The sequence below is a fragment of the Carettochelys insculpta genome, chromosome 16 (genome assembly GCF_033958435.1).
Source record: "Carettochelys insculpta isolate YL-2023 chromosome 16, ASM3395843v1, whole genome shotgun sequence".
NCBI lineage: Eukaryota > Metazoa > Chordata > Testudines > Carettochelyidae > Carettochelys > Carettochelys insculpta.
The window spans coordinates 37,921,137-37,937,500 of NC_134152.1; the positions used below are offsets into that span (position 1 = coordinate 37,921,137).

At 40.4% G+C, this 16,364-nt stretch overlaps 2 protein-coding genes across 14 annotated transcripts in view; one reads left to right on the forward strand and one right to left on the reverse strand.

The window, feature by feature from the left end:
• The window catches only part of TNRC6A (trinucleotide repeat containing adaptor 6A), a 79,500-nt gene that overhangs the window by 58,272 nt on the left and 4,864 nt on the right, over positions 1-16,364 (forward strand). For 7 of the 13 annotated variants that reach the window (XM_075010452.1, XM_075010453.1, XM_075010456.1 and 4 more), the window contains 14 exons: positions 59-223; positions 668-843; positions 1,399-1,479; positions 1,859-1,910; positions 4,193-4,335; positions 5,017-5,154; positions 7,204-7,332; positions 7,430-7,507; positions 8,491-8,701; positions 9,316-9,348; positions 12,931-13,062; positions 14,133-14,291; positions 14,617-14,757; positions 15,325-15,432. In XM_075010452.1, coding sequence (XP_074866553.1) covers positions 59-223; positions 668-843; positions 1,399-1,479; positions 1,859-1,910; positions 4,193-4,335; positions 5,017-5,154; positions 7,204-7,332; positions 7,430-7,507; positions 8,491-8,701; positions 9,316-9,348; positions 12,931-13,062; positions 14,133-14,291; positions 14,617-14,757; positions 15,325-15,432 — 1,746 coding nt within the window. Of the gene's footprint in view, positions 1-58; positions 224-266; positions 844-1,398; positions 1,480-1,858; positions 1,911-4,192; positions 4,336-4,681; positions 4,831-5,016; positions 5,155-7,203; positions 7,333-7,429; positions 7,508-8,490; positions 8,702-9,315; positions 9,349-12,930; positions 13,063-14,132; positions 14,292-14,616; positions 14,758-15,324; positions 15,433-16,364 lie in introns of those variants that run through there. The other 6 variants (XM_075010454.1, XM_075010455.1, XM_075010464.1 and 3 more) reach the window with 4 other exon arrangements.
• LOC142021533 (uncharacterized) overlaps positions 9,356-16,364 on the reverse strand; it is a 28,651-nt gene continuing 21,642 nt past the window's right edge. The window contains exon 11 of the mRNA XM_075010467.1: positions 9,356-11,680. Within this exon, the coding sequence (XP_074866568.1) occupies positions 11,630-11,680 (51 nt within the window). The 3' untranslated portion in view covers positions 9,356-11,629. The remainder of the gene's footprint in view (positions 11,681-16,364) is intronic.

Consider the following 16,364-nt stretch of genomic DNA (forward strand, 5'->3'; position numbering starts at 1 on the left):
TTGACTAAATATTTTGTAATTCATTAAACTCACCAATAACTCCTGCTGCTTTAAAAAGGTTGGGGAGAGCCGCCTTCTCCTGCAACTACTGTAGATAATGGAACGTCAGCGTGGGGTAAACCCTTGGATACTGGTACTAGCTGGGGAGAGCCCATCAGTGATGCAGCAGGCACCTCTGGCTGGGGAAATGCTCCTGTTGTTCAGCAGGCTTCAAGTAAACCTGGTATGTGCTTTTGTACCTTCTCTGAGTATGCAGGTGATGAAGTGTGAAAGATTGACCGGGAAGTTTGATTGTGAATTCAAAACAAAAGGCTTGTATCTTGACATACACATAAATATAAAAGGTAGCTGTACTGTGCAAACTTGCCAGTGACCATCTCAGACCTTAAGTACTGAAGACAAACTCTGCTTTCGTTAGTATTGTTAGTAACAATGGGAAACCAGCTTTTTTTTTTTTTTAAAAAAAAAAAAAAAAAAGGGACAAGTTAGAACAAGTGCTGTTGGTTGATTTGTTTTTCTGTTGATTTTTCTAGAAGCACAAGATTATAGCAGAGTATCAGATTTGTCACAATTAATAGGATAGTTTTACTTAACAGTTGAATCTAGTTTAGCAACTTTAAAATGTATTTGCATTAAAGAGAGTTCATGACTGAAAATCTTTGTCTAGGGCCTAAATCTATGCAAGATGGTTGGTGTGGTGATGAGATATCATTGCCAGGCAGTCGCCAGACCAGCTGGGAGGAAGATGATGATGTAGAGATTGGAATGTGGAACAGCGGTTCATCCCAAGAAGTTAATCCATCTTTGAACTGGCCATCGTACATGAAAAAAATGCCTACAAAGGTAATTGTCATGTTAAGACAAAAAAGCAGTCAAGTAGCACTTTAAAGACTAACAAAATAATTTATTAGGTGAGCTTTTGTGGGACAGACCCACTTCTTCAGACCCACTTGTTCTTGGTCTGAAGAAGTGGGTCTTTCCCAGGAAAGCTCACCTAATAAATTATTTGGTTAGTCTTTAAAGTGCTACTTGACTGCTTTTTTGTTTTGATAGTATATGGACTAGAATGGCTCCCTCTCTGTTACTATTTGTCATGTTAAGAGGTGAGACTGTAATTTAAGATTGCAGGAAGTCTGAGGGGGGAAAAATGGATATAGTTCCTGTGAGAGAGGCTGTTAGGAATTATTTTGCTGGTGGGCGTAGTGGGAGATGTTGGATTTTCTTATTCTTCTTTCTTTCTTTCTCAGTTCCCTAGTCTGTATTAAACTCTGTTGTACAGTTATGTAGACAGACTTAATCCTCGTTTATAATTTCGTTTAATCCTTTTTTGCAATATAATATAGGTAGGTGCTGGTGACTATTTCTAGAATCACAGTAGTAATCCCATTTATTTTTAAGGGAACAATGAAAGGCGGTAATAAACAAGATGAAACATGGATAAATCCATTCATGAAGCAATTCACAAATCTCAGTTTTTCAGTAAGTATGGTATATTGTCAGGCTTGATAAAGGGCCTTATGTCTGTTAAATCATTTTCAGATTTAAATTATCTCCTTTCTTCTTTGATTCCCCCCTCCCCATTACTATTCAGATCAGTATCACAAGACCTGTTCTTGAAAATTCTTACAAATGTTAAGTTTTAATTTTAGTAGCATGTACCATATTGTCAGAAGATGTCTTACTTCATCAATACAAGGGATGGAAGATAGGATGAATGCTTGCAAAATCATACTTGCTTTGTCAAGGATTAAATTTTTTTCTTGCAGGGTTGAATTGAAATAATAATAATATTTGGATCTCCTTTGTTTTAGATTCTTTTAAAAGGTTCTTATTAAACTGATTCATTTTATTACTTCAGAGAGAATCCCCAGAAGAAAGCATACCGAGCAATAAGATGGACATGTCTGGAGGTAAGCATAAGGGAAGTCAGTTTTGTTTTTAACTATGAAACCTATATTCCATATCTTTTAGTTTTGCTTGCATCCTCTTCTGGGTTACTAAACAATAAAATTCTCATTCCCCTAAAGAAACAAAAGTTTAGATTATGTTAAGGCTTGCACACATGAGAAATGTGACATACATTAGAAGTCCCATTAATTGCTGTGTATTCATAAGTAAAATTAAGTATTCGTGAGTAAAATTAAGCATGTACGTAAATATTGATAGGCTTGGAGCCTAAATATGACCTGAACAACCTAGCTAAGACTCTTCTTGAACAACTTGTTTGCTGCTGGAAACAAAGATTGCTAATACCATATTAGTATTTAATGCATTTCATTTGTTCTTAGAAATAAATTTAGCTGGTTAAAGAGGTTTTTGTTGTTATGAAAGAGAAAATCTTACCTGCCAAGAATATTTTGGAAGTATGTGTGTCCTTAACCTCTCATTAGTGAAAGTCTGTGAGGAACTGGTCTGTTCATAGTAAATTTGAATGATTTCTGCAGCAAATAAACATAGTAGAATTACTTTGATATGCGTGAAAATGAAAGATGTGCAGTAGAAGTCTCCTCTGGAGGAAAATACAGTATCCGCTAGTTGCAAGATGATGATTCTGTGCTGCATCAAAGATGAGCAGAATTTGTTCCAAACTGCACGTTTTCAGGAAGTTTTGGTCCTTATTCTAAATTATGTAAAGAAAATTATAAACTAATTGTAAATATTTTCATTAAGATAATTATGTTCTGTAACTTTATGCTTTATAACTGAAATTTACATTTCCTTTGCACACTGGAACAGGAGATAAGAAAATTAAACTAAATAGCTAATTTGTATTGGACAACCTACAAGACAAAATGCAAACAAAAATCCAGTGTCCAGCAGATGTCAAAGTTACCGGTGTGTTGGAAATAAATAGGAAAGGGATAGATAAGACAGAAAATATCATATTACCTCTGTATACATCCATAATACCCTCAAATCTTGAATACTACATGTGGATCTGGGTCGTGACATGTCTTCCCCCGCTACCACCACCCCTGCCCGTGATCTGAAAGATACATTGGAATTGAAAAGGGCAACAAAAATGAGCAGTATGAAACAGTTTCTATGTGAAAAGAGATGAATGAGGCTGGGACTTTTCTGCTCAGAACAGAGGTGACTAAGGAGGGATATGAGAGATGTCTATAAAATTATGACTGGTGTAGAGAGGAGAGTGTTGTTTACACCTCATAGCAAAGAACAAGGGATCATCAAATGAAGTTAATGGTCGGCAGATGTAATACAAACTTAAGGAAGGTTTGCTTTACATGGTACATAAGTCAGTCTGTGGCACTCATTGCCAGGGGATGTTTCAAATGCCGAAACCTTAACAGAGCTCGACAAAGAGAGAGAGAGAGAATTTATGGAGGATCTGTCCGTCAATGGCCATTAGCCAGGCTGGGTAGGGATGGTGTACCTAGTCTGTTTGCCAGAAGTGGGGAATGGGCAACAGGGTGGATCACTTGGATCACCTGTTACATTCATTCCTTCCAGGGCACCTGGTATTGCTGCTATCAGAAGATAGATACTGGCTAGATGGAGCTTTGGTCTGGCCCAGTGTTCTTAAATTCTGTTCCTAAATTTTGAAAATTGGATTTTTTTTGTTTTAATTTACCAGTGTGCACAGATAAGATATATTGAATTTTTTGTATTTATTGTCTCTTTGAAGGACTTTGGTAACTGAATGAAGTATTTGTTTAAGGATCTATGGAATTTTTTCAGCCATATAGAAGGAAGACAATAAATGTAACTGCAAAGCAGGGCATTTTTTTCCTGTTAATGTTAAGAATGTGTGGTTAACATCTGGAAATTTAAACTTCAAACAGCATCTGAGACTTGCCCTGCTTACCACAAACATAATACAATCTTTTTTTTTTTTCCCCCTGAAGACCATTAAAATTTGTTTAATCAGTATGTTGGCAGTCTCATATAGCAGTCATGGTAATATGGTGTGTACTGTATTTCAGAACAAGAAAAAAAGGTGTTTGAATGATTTTAAACATCTTATTGAGTAGTGTCTCGTTTAGAGCAGTGATAGAATAGCATATGAGTGTGAGCTCGTACTTATTTACTGTTTAATAAATAAATTTGAGGAGGGTGACCTGAAGATGTCCTACTTGTTATTGAGTGACCACTAAAAGATTTCCTGTTGAGTATTTGAGCAACCAGTTGGTCTCTTCAGCTTTTCATTGCAAATCTGTCTTCACCTTACTAGGAGTGTTACAGGATAAACGAATAGAGTTGGATAAGCATGGCCTGAATGTTGGCGATTACAATCGGGTGGTAGGAAAGGGCCCTGGTTCTCGTCCTCAGATTTCCAAAGAGTCTTCCATGGATCACAGTCCTTACTTTGATAAGGTTAGTGACTGCTTAACTGTAACCCTGATGAACATATTCAGGAAGCAATTTGTAGCTATCATCCTTTTGTCCCACAGCTTCTGTACTTGTTGTACAGAAATTAGTGGTTTTTTGTTAATTCATAAGACTTTGTTTGTCCTTTAACCTAATTGATCAACACGACACTTATATAGCACTCTTCTTTTACTTGCAGTGCAGATAACACTAATCTGGTCTTTTTTGTTTTCTGCCCGTTTCCTGCTGATGCTGGACTGTCATGTGACTCTTCCCTTCTGTTCCTGGCAATGGTTTCTCCCTTCTGCTTGCTTGCTGGCTGGTTGTTGCGCATCTGTTTGTCTATCCAATCAGGATGGCATTGTAGCAGACGAGTCCCAAAACATGCAGTTTATTTCCAATCAAAACATGAAGCTTCCCCCTTCAAATAGTGCACTACCTAACCAAGCCCTTGGCTCCCTAGCAGGGCTGGGTATGCAAAACTTGAATTCTGTTAGACAGGTAAGGCCATGTGCATATCCTTGGCATGTTACTTGATGAGAGTGTTTTATTCCTTTTGAAATAGCTGCTTGAGTACTGTTTTCATTGATATACTGTTAAATCCTAATTCTTTGTGCGCTGGGGTTGGGGAAACTGCAGAAGAGTTATCCCGTCACTAATGTTTGTTTCTCTTGTTTCTCTTTCCAGAATGGCAATCCCAGTGTGTTTGGTGTTGGTAATATAGCAGCACAGCCCAGGAGTATGCAGCAGCCCCCAGCACAGCCTCTTAATTCATCCCAGCCTAACTCACGTGCTCAAGTGCCTCCTCCATTACTCTCCCCTCAGGTAATACAAGACAGAGCAACCCTGTTGTTAATGTTCTAGAATTTCCTTATTGTCAGTCATCCCCAGCTTTCCAAAACATTCTGGAGGGTAGAATACAATTGTTTATACTTGGTCTTGGTTGAAAAATGACTTATAATTTGGAGCATATTTCATCTGTTCATTTACTGAGTTAATTGCATAATAAACTTTTCTCTCAACCCAAAATTTCAAATTTAAGTCACTTCTCAGTGAACAGCATGATCTTTGTAGGGCCTTGGGAAAATTGTGTAAAATTACTTATGAATATCTATAAAGTTTCAGGGCTGAAAATGAGCCATAGGAAACACCCTTAAGTTGGCAGCTGTGTAGTTGGAAGGGGCCTGCATCTGCGTACAGCCCTACGTTCTCGATTTTTCTTGTAATGTTGGCTGCAGCATCCCTGACTGACTTGGATCCTCCCACACTGTAGCTAACGCTCCAATCATACTTGTCTCTCCACTTACCTTCCTTAACTGGCGGAGTGTATCCTGAAGCAAAACCTTGAGTTCCTTGTCTATGTGGAGACTAGACTAGACTCTGCAGGAGTGCCGGGGCTGCACTTCAGAATCCCTGAGGTGCCGTTATGAGTGCCCACTTCCTAGGGGTGCAGCGTGCCCATCCTGCTGACAGGGGCACTGTGTTCCACTAATTTTTCCTTCAAAATCGGGGCAGGAATCTACGTGTTGAAGTGTTACTCAAGAAATCAAAAATTGCAGGTCAGAGCTCTGACAGTGGTGCTCACTCTGGGGCACTGCACATCTGTAGTTGTCTTCTGTTTTCCCCTTAGATCCTGAACTTAGTATCTCTTTTTTAGGTGTGTAGCATTAAGCAAAGGGAGTGTGAAACATGGTTGAGTTAAAATTGGTGCTGGAACTCTAAATCACGCTTTCCCTGAGTGTTGTGACTTGAACTCTGAAAATGTAATGTTTTAACTTATTTTTATATATAATAGTCAATATTTGATATATTATGTTCATCTTTTAGTTATTTTCATAGGGGAGCATATTTCGCAATTTCAGAACCCTGAATATTTGTTGACCTGATGGCTGTGCTATATAACTGCCTCTCATATTTCTGCAGAAACAGTGAGAAGTCCTGTGGCACCATAAAGACTAATAGACTTATTTGACCATAAGCTCTACTGGGTAAAATCCACATCTGACAAAGTTGTCTGTCACCCAGGAAAGCCCATATCTGTTAGTCGTTAAGGTTCTTCTTTGAGTGCTTGTTCATGTGCATTCCAATTAGGTGTGCACACATGCGCATGCATGGTAGGTTCTAGCTTCCATCAGCAAAACCTTCAGCCGTTGTGCTGTATCCTTCGAAGTTCTTGACTTGATGGTCTTGCAAATAGAGAAATGGTTGTTTTGATGTCTTTCTCTCAGATACTTCAGACAGGAAGTGTGGGTGTCACTCCGGGGCCTGCAATTACTTCAGGTATCACAGGCTGCAAAGCCCAACAATATCAGCATATCTCTGGTCTAGAGACTCTAGGAAAGAGAGAGATGCTTCCCCCCGCCCCCCGGGAGCCTTCCTAATGAACTACAAACTTATAAAACAATTAACATTTAAAATTAAGAATAACAATAGAACAAATCACTAACTAGTTACTCTGCAATACTGACTAACTGCCATGACACTCGCTGAACAAGCACATGGGCATTTCAGCTACCAGCACCAGTGATGATAAGGAAGTCTGGAGGGGTAGGACTGTATTGAGTGCCATGGAGATGTCACTCTAGAGGACAACCATGCTGACCCTCCAGCTAGCTGCTTGGGTAAAAGTCTTCCAGCTCCTGTGCATACTTAATTGGAATGGTCAAGAATAACAGTTATAAGAGGTGAGTAACTTTTTGCCACAGGATTCCGTGTAGTTTTTGCGTATACAGACTAGCATTGCTACCCCTCTGAGACTTGTCTAACTGTTGGTTAACTGTATAGGTTATTGTCCATCTACCAGTGTACAACCATAGATTGTTGTAGTGTGTGTTATGTCAAGTGCCATATGCTGCAATATGGTCCATTTCACAGGTTCCAGTATCATTGCTGAAGTATGCACCAAACAGTGGTGGCCTGAGTCCACTTTTTGGCCCGCAACAGGTAGCCATGTTGAACCAACTATCCCAGTTGAACCAGCTTTCTCAGATCTCCCAGCTACAAGTAAGCAAAAGAGTGCACTCTCTCTCTTTTTAAACTTTAAAATCTGATCAGCAGTTTTAGTTGAACAATGCCCTTTCATAAAACCATTGTTTTTTAGCGGTTGTTGGCGCAGCAGCAAAAAGTGCAGAATCCAAGAAGCATGCCTTCTAGTGGTCGTCAGCAGCAGGAACAGCAGGTATAATCATAGCTAAACCTTTTTATAAAAAAGTTAATGCTGTCTTAACAAAGAGAGAAGTGTCTGTTGCTTATTTTAGAATATAACGTGCAGTTGACAAACTTAGGCTGCATATCCACTATGAGAGAAAAGCAAATTTAAAGGAATTAGCTCAACATTAAAATGTCAGTCTTCACTGTAGATGTCATTGGTGCTATTTAATCTGCCCTAATATTGATAACAAAATGTAAATTTAACGGATGGGTATAGCATCAATCTCGAGTTTAAAATATCGAATGAAGGCTAGTGTGGAAGTGCCATGTCTTTGATTTGAATTTATTAGCCTCCACAAGTGTGCCCTATGTATCCCATAAAGCTGCACCCTGCACCTGGCTCTCAGCTCCTCACTACTAGTGAGAGCTGGGAAACTGGCCAGAGCTGCTGCATTCCTGCCATGCAGGTCCAGGCGCCCCGCAGACAGGCAGCTCCTGATGCTCATGGGCAGATGCCCACCCTGCAGGTGCCCTTGGCCACCTGCAATCAGGCACTCCCAGCCAGCAGGCTCCAGTAGCTGTTCCTCCGCAGCCAGTGAGTGGCAGGGGTTTGGATTTGGTGGGGTTTTTTTTTGGTGCGGGAGTGTTTTGGGTGGGATTGTTTTGGGGAAGTTGTCGCTATTTTGGTGGTTTCAGTGTGGAAGCAACATGTCAAATTTGTTGGGAGACTGTGGGAAGTGAGGGTACTCAGAATCAAATTTAAAAAAACTGGCATTAAAAAATCGATTTTCGTAAATTCAGATTTGTCTCGTAGTGTAGATGGAGTCTTCGATAAGGTACATGAGACTTTATGGTGTTTGAATCACAGGATGGAATGCATTTTCACCTTTGGAAAGGATTTTGCTGTGCTAACATATACACACAGAAAAACACATTAGTGGATTAATCTGCTCTTGCCAAATGTGATTTTTCCACCCCCCATTTATTTCATGACAGCTTTTTTTTTTTAAGGGTCGATCTCTTAGTATGCAGCAACAGATGATGCAACAGTCCCGTCAGCTTGATCCAAACCTGTTAATGAAGCAGCAGACTCCACCATCTCAACAGCAACCACTCCATCAGCCTGCCATGAAATCTTTCCTTGAGAATGTCGTACCCCATGCTACTCCTGAGCTGCAGAAAGGGCCATCGCCAATAAATGCATTCAGCAGCTTCCCGATAGGTGAGTTTCTCCATTGCTAGTCTAGTTCAGTTAGCTGATGTTTGTATGCTAGAAGATGCACAACCTTCCATGGCTTTTTTCCCCTCTGGGAGCAACACTGTTTTGCATCGTGTTAGTGCTTTTCTCTCACTGAGAGCCACAGCATCTCTTATTGGACTCATCCTGATGTGGCTGTTCAAGAAAAGTTCTCCAGTCAAACTTGTACCATTTCCAAATGTGAATGTCCACATTACAATGCAAAAGGCCTTAAAGTCTTTGCAGTGTCTGTCTCCTTGTGTTTTCTTTATTGCCTCATGGGTTCAGAATTGCAGACAAAGTCCCAAGTACACACTCATGAGTCCTGGAGCCAAAGGGATTTTGGGAACAGTTTCCATGTGAGGAACCCTCATAAAAAGGACAATTGTATCTGACTATTAAAATTTGTCTTCTCCATGTTTTGGAGATACATAAATAACAAAATGCTCTTTCATGCTAACCTTTAAAAATGTTATCCAGCTATTTGACCTACATCAAAAAATTTTAGCTGTGGACTCTGTTTCTCTCATTGTCAGCAAAACGAATCATTATAAATACAAACACCATGCTCTTTTTCTTCCTTTTTTCGATGCTTTCAGGTTTCTATCCAATTTCCACTTCAGAAATTCCAGGCTTGTATATTTTTTTTCTTCTTTAGGTCCCTTCTGATTGCTTTTTCAATATTTCCTAAACTTGATATTCCCTGTTTCTTGCTTCTTCCTCAGCCTGTTTCGTTTCACATCCAGTTTGCTTTGCTCCCACGTCTCTCTTCCTGCTGCTCTTCTCTGCATTCATGTGTCCCTGCTCTGTAGAAAAGTTTATTTTTACAGACTCTGCTGCTGAAATTTCCTTGTTCTAGAAATTGAATGATGTGTCACAAGTGTGTTAGTGCAGGCCGTGCTGCTACACTGCATGTGACCCCCTTGCACTCTGCTTCTGGCCAGATTGGAACGCAAGTTGCTGCTCTAATAGCTGCTGTTTGTTGCTGTCCAGATCCTGCTTTGTGGTAGCTAATTAAGAGGATATGTAAAAATGAGGTCCACTGGTGATCATTGAAAATTCCAGAGTACTTCAAGAGTAGGGATACTTACCTTTGATCTCCCTCCAGACTCCAAATTGGATAACATCTTGCCAACATTGAATTTCCTCTTCCTTTTTCAACTGGATATACTGTTGTTCTGGATACAGTAAACTCCTTGGGTTACACTGTTCTGTAATGTTTGTCATACAACAGATGTTGTATTCCATTCCAGGGTTAACTGCAGTCCCCGATGGGTGACAGTAGTGTTCATAAAATTGTTGTAAGATACTTTTGAATGAACACTATATAAATCGTAAAATCAAAAGGGTAGCAGCATTCAGGTCACAAATGAAAGGTTACATCATGAAAATATTAGATTGCTGAAGCAATCTAAACTTCTCAGTGAAGAATGGATTGGTTGAGAGCAATGAAGGCAGTCTCTAGTGGGAAGAACCAAGATTGGAAAATTCTTTTGTTAAAATGTTGCTGTTTTTCCTAAACACATTATGAGCATTCTAGTGGGCTTCTCTTGGCATTCAGAGCAGGATGACCTCTCTCCACAGTTTAGATAAGTAACTTGTAACTGAGACTGCATCTATACGACCAGATAAATTTGATTTTATAATGCTGGGTTTTATAAATTCGATTTTGTGTATGCTCATTTCCCACGAAGACCACACAAAGTTGAGATAGTGCTACCCCTACTGGTGGCCAAACATTGACTGTTGCAGCAGTGCATTGTGGGAACCTTTCCCACAGTTCCCTCAGCCCTGCATTCTTCACCCTCCCCCCAGTCCCTGCTACACCCCCACCGCTGGAAGCGTTCACTCTGCTGCTTGGTTCCCAGGTCCCCACAGCTTGTGGGAGCCAGGAAACTGACCAGCGCTGCTGCACCTGTCTCAGGGGAGTCGGGAGCCAGGCACAGCAGGGAGGTAGGTGCTACACTTTCAGTTCCCAACTCCTGTGAGTGGTGGGCAGCTGGGAGCCAGGTGCAACAGCACCAGTCAGCCTCTGGAGGCTGATGAATTCAGTTAAAATACATAGCACTTCTACACCAGCCTTCATTCAAACTGGTACATTTGAACTTGACGCTACCCCCACCCCATTCCAATGATGATATGCTCTCAGTGTGAGTGCTCCCTCAATCAAGCAAATGGTATTTACAGTGAAGACAGTCACTTGGTACAATCAAGCTAACTGCCTTAAATTCAAATTTATCTTGTAGTGTAGATGTAGCCTGTGTGCACCATGGTCAAGATAGGGCTCTTTTTCAATGGAAATTCAATTTTTCTGTATCTCACCCTCAAATAACTTGATCCTGTGAGTCTTAATGTTCCCTCTGCTGTTGATATATCTTCTCTTTTTAGAGAGATATTCCAAGAACACTATCATAGGAGCATTTCAGACATGTAAAGTGGCTTAGTGATGACCTGCTGAGGTTGGGTCCAGACTGATGATGATGTACAGAGGATGAAATTCATTCTACATTGTACAAAGACTGAATAATGTGTCTTTGCCCATGCAGACTTTCCTGCACACACAATGGAATCTCCCTTGTCAGCTGGCTGTAGCCATTCTTCCAGTCTCTAGCAATCCTCATAACACACATGGAGGTTTCAGTGGCCGCCTCTGCACTAGCATCTTTGTAGCTGAGGCAAAGGGTTCAGGGATCACTGATGCAAAATGAGCCCCAGCTGTATTTCCCACAACTGCTTTGCATAGCACCCACGGTAGAGGGGCTGAGCACTGGCGTATCCTCCTTTCCGCTGTGTCCGCTCTGTTGATGTTTGTCTCACGTTTGCAGAATCTTAGATGTTGCATCTGTTCACCTGTTTAGTGGGAAGCCTCCTAAAGGTTGTAGCAGAGTGGTCATGGCCTGTCTGACATTGGCCTTAACTTGTGAGGTCTCTTCGGAGACTGAACGTAGAGTAGCAGAAGTTGGCCTATAAAGAGAAAGCAGTATCGAGTTTTAACTTGTGGTAGTGAAAGAATTTTGGTTAGTTCCTGGTGAAGGTGAGTGGGCTAGTAAAATGAATTATGAAATTCCATGACTCTTTAGCACTATATGAAAATACTACTCTATGGGACATGTGTAGGATTTACAGGAGTGAAGCAAATCATAAATAGAGCTCTAATGGCAAAATGCCCCTTAAGTTTCCCGAGTTCTCTGCCATTTCACTCAGCAATGAAGGCTCTGCTGAAAATTCTTTAAGCTACCTTTGGCTGTTGTCTGTTCACCGCTCAGACTGTCACCTTGCAACTTTGTCACAGAGTGCCCATAAGGAACTGGAAAAAGTGTAGAATGCCAGAGTCAATACAGTGTGTTCATTTAAGCTTGAATACTAAATACTGGGTTCTTACACAAAAAGGTTATAGTGGCAGTTCAGATAGTTTCCAAGCTTGTGGTTTGGGAGACTGTGGTGCCCCTTTTATACTACGACCGCAGATCCACATGCTTTTGAAGTAAAGGCAAAGAGCCCAGGATTTGGGGGTGTACGTGGTTTTTGTTTAGTATTGAATTAGGGTTAATGCATTAGTGGACAAAGTAAAAGTGGACAAAACACCAAAGATGTCTGCGCTGCTCCCTGTGAAGTGCCCCTGGATCCCTACGAAGTACAGTGCAGTTGTCTAGCCAGGTGTACTACTGAATAGCTAAAACAGGCATGGAAATGAGATTCCAGCTAGAGTGTCTGCTGAATAGGGCTCCAGAGAGAGTTCCATTAAGGAGCCAACTTCAGAAAGTGGCTTGTCATGATGTAATAGTCCCACTGTGCTACCCAGATTCAGTCAGAGAGAGTCACCAAAAGCTGAATCTTCAGGATTCTGGAAAACTAGAAATAAAGATCTCAGCTTGTCTGAAAATTTTGCTACTGATTTGAGATCAGCATTCAAAAAAAGTAAGTTTCTGGGTTTCATTTTTCAAATGTTTCCTTCTGGGTGTGTGTGGTGGTCATATATTGTCTAATCATAATTTCACCAGTGGCTCCTTCCACTTTCATTTTGCATGAAAGTATCCGCCAAGAGTTAGCACTTGCACTGCTGTGCTTATGTCTTTGTTCAATGCTCTGATGTGAATTGGAAGCGTTTAAACAAGCAGAGCAAAGCAACACAGTCTCAAAGAATAGTTAGAGAGAACAGTGGTTGTTAGCAGAGCAGTATCTTGTTCCTATTTCATAAATTAATATGTTTCTAGGAATGAACTCAAACTTGAATGTAAACATGGATATGAGCAGTATTAAGGAGCCACAATCACGCCTGAGGAAATGGACAACTGTGGACAGTATTTCTGTTAACACCTCATTGGATCAAAATTCCAGCAAACATGGTATGTTCAGCATATTCAGTGAGAACACTGATGTTACATACACATCAGTCAGAACTTTCAAGGTCTGTGTGCATATGAAACTTCCATTCCCTTTGTATTGGATTGTTCTGGGGGGCCCCATTGTTAAGTGGTATGTAATCATGTTCTGTCAGAATTTTTATTAAAATCTGTCCTCAAATGTAATTTTGTAGACTCCAACTTGGTATGTGCCTTCGGCATCAGCAAATGGATCAAGGAGAGTAATTCTTTTTCAGACCATACACTTACGTGTGGATTTACCTGCAAGATTTGAATTCTCCTTATATTTGACATTGCCACGTGTTTTAAATATAGAATCCTACTATACTCCTTGGTGTACATTGCCACCAAACTACTTTGTCCTTAATTATATGCATTTGTTATTTACAGGGCTTTTATTAGTAATAAGTATACACAAGGAACCGTGTTAATGCCAATACACACTACTAGAATTCAATTTTGGGAATGAAGCACATAGTAATCCAGAAAATCAGATACTCTTTTTTCATATGAAAATTCATATTCATTTACAAACTTCAGATTTTCTGGCAGATATTTGGCATGGGTGTTGTGTATTTGTTTAGTTTATTGTAAACAGTTCCATTATGCCAATTACTGGTTCACCAGCCCTTCAGCAGTGAAAATGGGTAGACCTGCAGTCTCTCCCCTGAGAGCCGTGGTTTTAAAAGCACACTGGAATGCTAACAGCTTTGCCATATCTGTGTATTTTATTGTCAATAGAAACTACAAGCTGGTAAAAGACTGTAAGTTTGAGATGATTGATCTGACTGTCAATGGCCAAGCTCTCATGCCCTGAAGCATCAGCCAGACGTACATCTTTTAATTGGGGGAATCTTGCAGTTGTCCCACTTCCACTGCACAGACTTAAATAACCTGAGCCCACTGCAGGTCTGAAATGACACAGTCAGGAGCTAAAAATCTCCCTGTCGTATTTTTCAGCTGTTCGTGAATGTGCCACTTATGCAGAGGGTGAGGTTTGTGGTTCTGAGATTGGTTGAGAAGAATATTGATAATGCTGTTTTCTTTAATAGGTGCTATTTCAAGTGGTTTTAGGCTGGAAGATTCCCCATTTGTCCCATATGACTTTATGAACAGCAGTAATTCACCAGCCAGTCCTCCTGGATCTGTTGGGGATGGCTGGCCACGTGCCAAATCGCCTAATGGCTCTAGCAGTGTTAACTGGCCACCAGGTAAAATTTCACATTAGTTAATTCCTTGGGTACATTGTATCTATTCAGTAATGTTTCTTTTGCATTTGTGGCTTTGTACTTTATGATAGTATTGAGGTCCTCCATAGCTAACTAATTTATTAAGTAATTTACCCATCCTTGAAATTTGGCCCTGGTGACAGAGGTGCAAAAAAGTAGGAGTCAGGGAATTACTTTAATCTCTTCTCGATTTGGATGCTTAGCTGTGTTGACATGAGCAAAAATTTGTGGGCCCTTGACTGGTTTTTCCTGTATAAGGAAATAACTTCATGTCTCTAAGCTTCTCTTTTGGGATCCTTACTCCTAGAATTTCGTCCTGGTGAGCCATGGAAAGGTTATCCAAACATCGACCCTGAAACTGACCCTTACGTCACTCCTGGCAGTGTCATAAACAATCTTTCAATTAATACTGTGCGGGAAGTTGACCACCTCAGGGACAGGAACAGTGGTATGTATAAGTGAATCACTCTCCAGCTACCTGGAGAGAGGCATTTTGTTGCAGTAGTATTGCTACTTTTCCCAGAGTCTCATTTAACATTGGTTGACAGTAAGGTTTCATGGCTGGAAAAATATCCTATGGATGCAGCAGAGTTTCTGGGTGCAACAGAATGCAGAGAGTTCTAGCAAGTAATTAGCATGTGCAGTAGCAATGTGTATTCAGTGCAGTTCTTTTATAGGGCCCTGAGAAGCAATAATTTTGAACGTACGGGGAAGCAAAACCTAACAGCACTGCAATTGCACGACATCAAGCTACAGTGATTGAGTAGTTACAGTAATGGAACTATGTTTTCTGATTACATGGAACTTCCAGACGCTGAATATTTGAATATTTACAGCCCTTGCCCTTCTGTTTGCTGCGGGGGGAGGCGGGGGACACACGATGACTGGGTGGAATGGAGGTGTGTCTGCTCCGGCAATATTAAGGCCCACATGGCCAGGATTTATAATTCATATTTTGTTTTGTTGCCCTTTTACTGAGAGAACTATTGTTTGTGTAATTTTACATTTTTAATAGGGTCATCCTCATCTTTGAACACCACGCTGCCTTCAACTAGTGCCTGGTCATCCATTCGTGCCTCCAACTACAATGTTTCCCTCAGCAGTACAGCACAAAGCACTTCAGGTAAGATCCCTGTGTACTCCTCAAACTTCAGAGACAGCCGTCACTTTGCCTGTCCTCTGCTTAGTTCACTGATGAGGCACTCAATAGTAATTAAAAGTCACACTGGAAGTTTCCTCTCAGTGACATCATTACTAGTTTCCAGGATGCTGATTTCTGCTGAAAATTGCTAGATTGACTGAAGTAAAACCAGAACTTTGAAGCCTTTGTGAATTCCCTCATACAGTAAGCTCTTTCATATGCAGCAGCTCCGGGACCGAGAGGTTACAGAATGTTCAGATATTCTGGATAATGGAGAGGTGCACCTAGCAGTGCATAATATTAAAGAAAAACAAGATTAGATATAAAGAAATGAGCAAAAATGTATGCAGAATACTTTTACCAACAACAGTGGTATTGTACGCTGTGAACTTACAGTGCGTTTGCTGTAATTTATTTGTATTTACTTTCCCTATGGTGTACTTATGGAAGACGTAACTAACATTACTTATGATTAAAATGCCGATGATGTGAAGGTTCTGGATGATAGAATGTGGATACGAAAGAGTTTACTGTATTTACACAAGTGCCAAGTAAATCTCTTGTACCTGGTGAGGCAGGAAGTTCAGGGTAACAGTGAGAGGGACCTTGGTTTACTTGAATCTGATGTATGAATTTTTGAAAGGCTTTCAGATGTTAATCATTAATCTAAGAGTGGTGGACAGTAGTACAAAGTAACTGTGTGTTTACATTTCATACATTCATCTTGGTAAAATAGGCTTGCATACAGATATTTGAGAGGAGGAGCAATAGCTTTATAATTACAGTGGCTGCTTTCCTAGTCTGTGAAAATGAGAAAATAGATAAATGCTTAGTCATATGATATGAAGAAAAGCTTCCCAAAGTAATACAAGAAGATTTACAGAGGTAAGGATTGAATGGAATCTCTTAAGGTC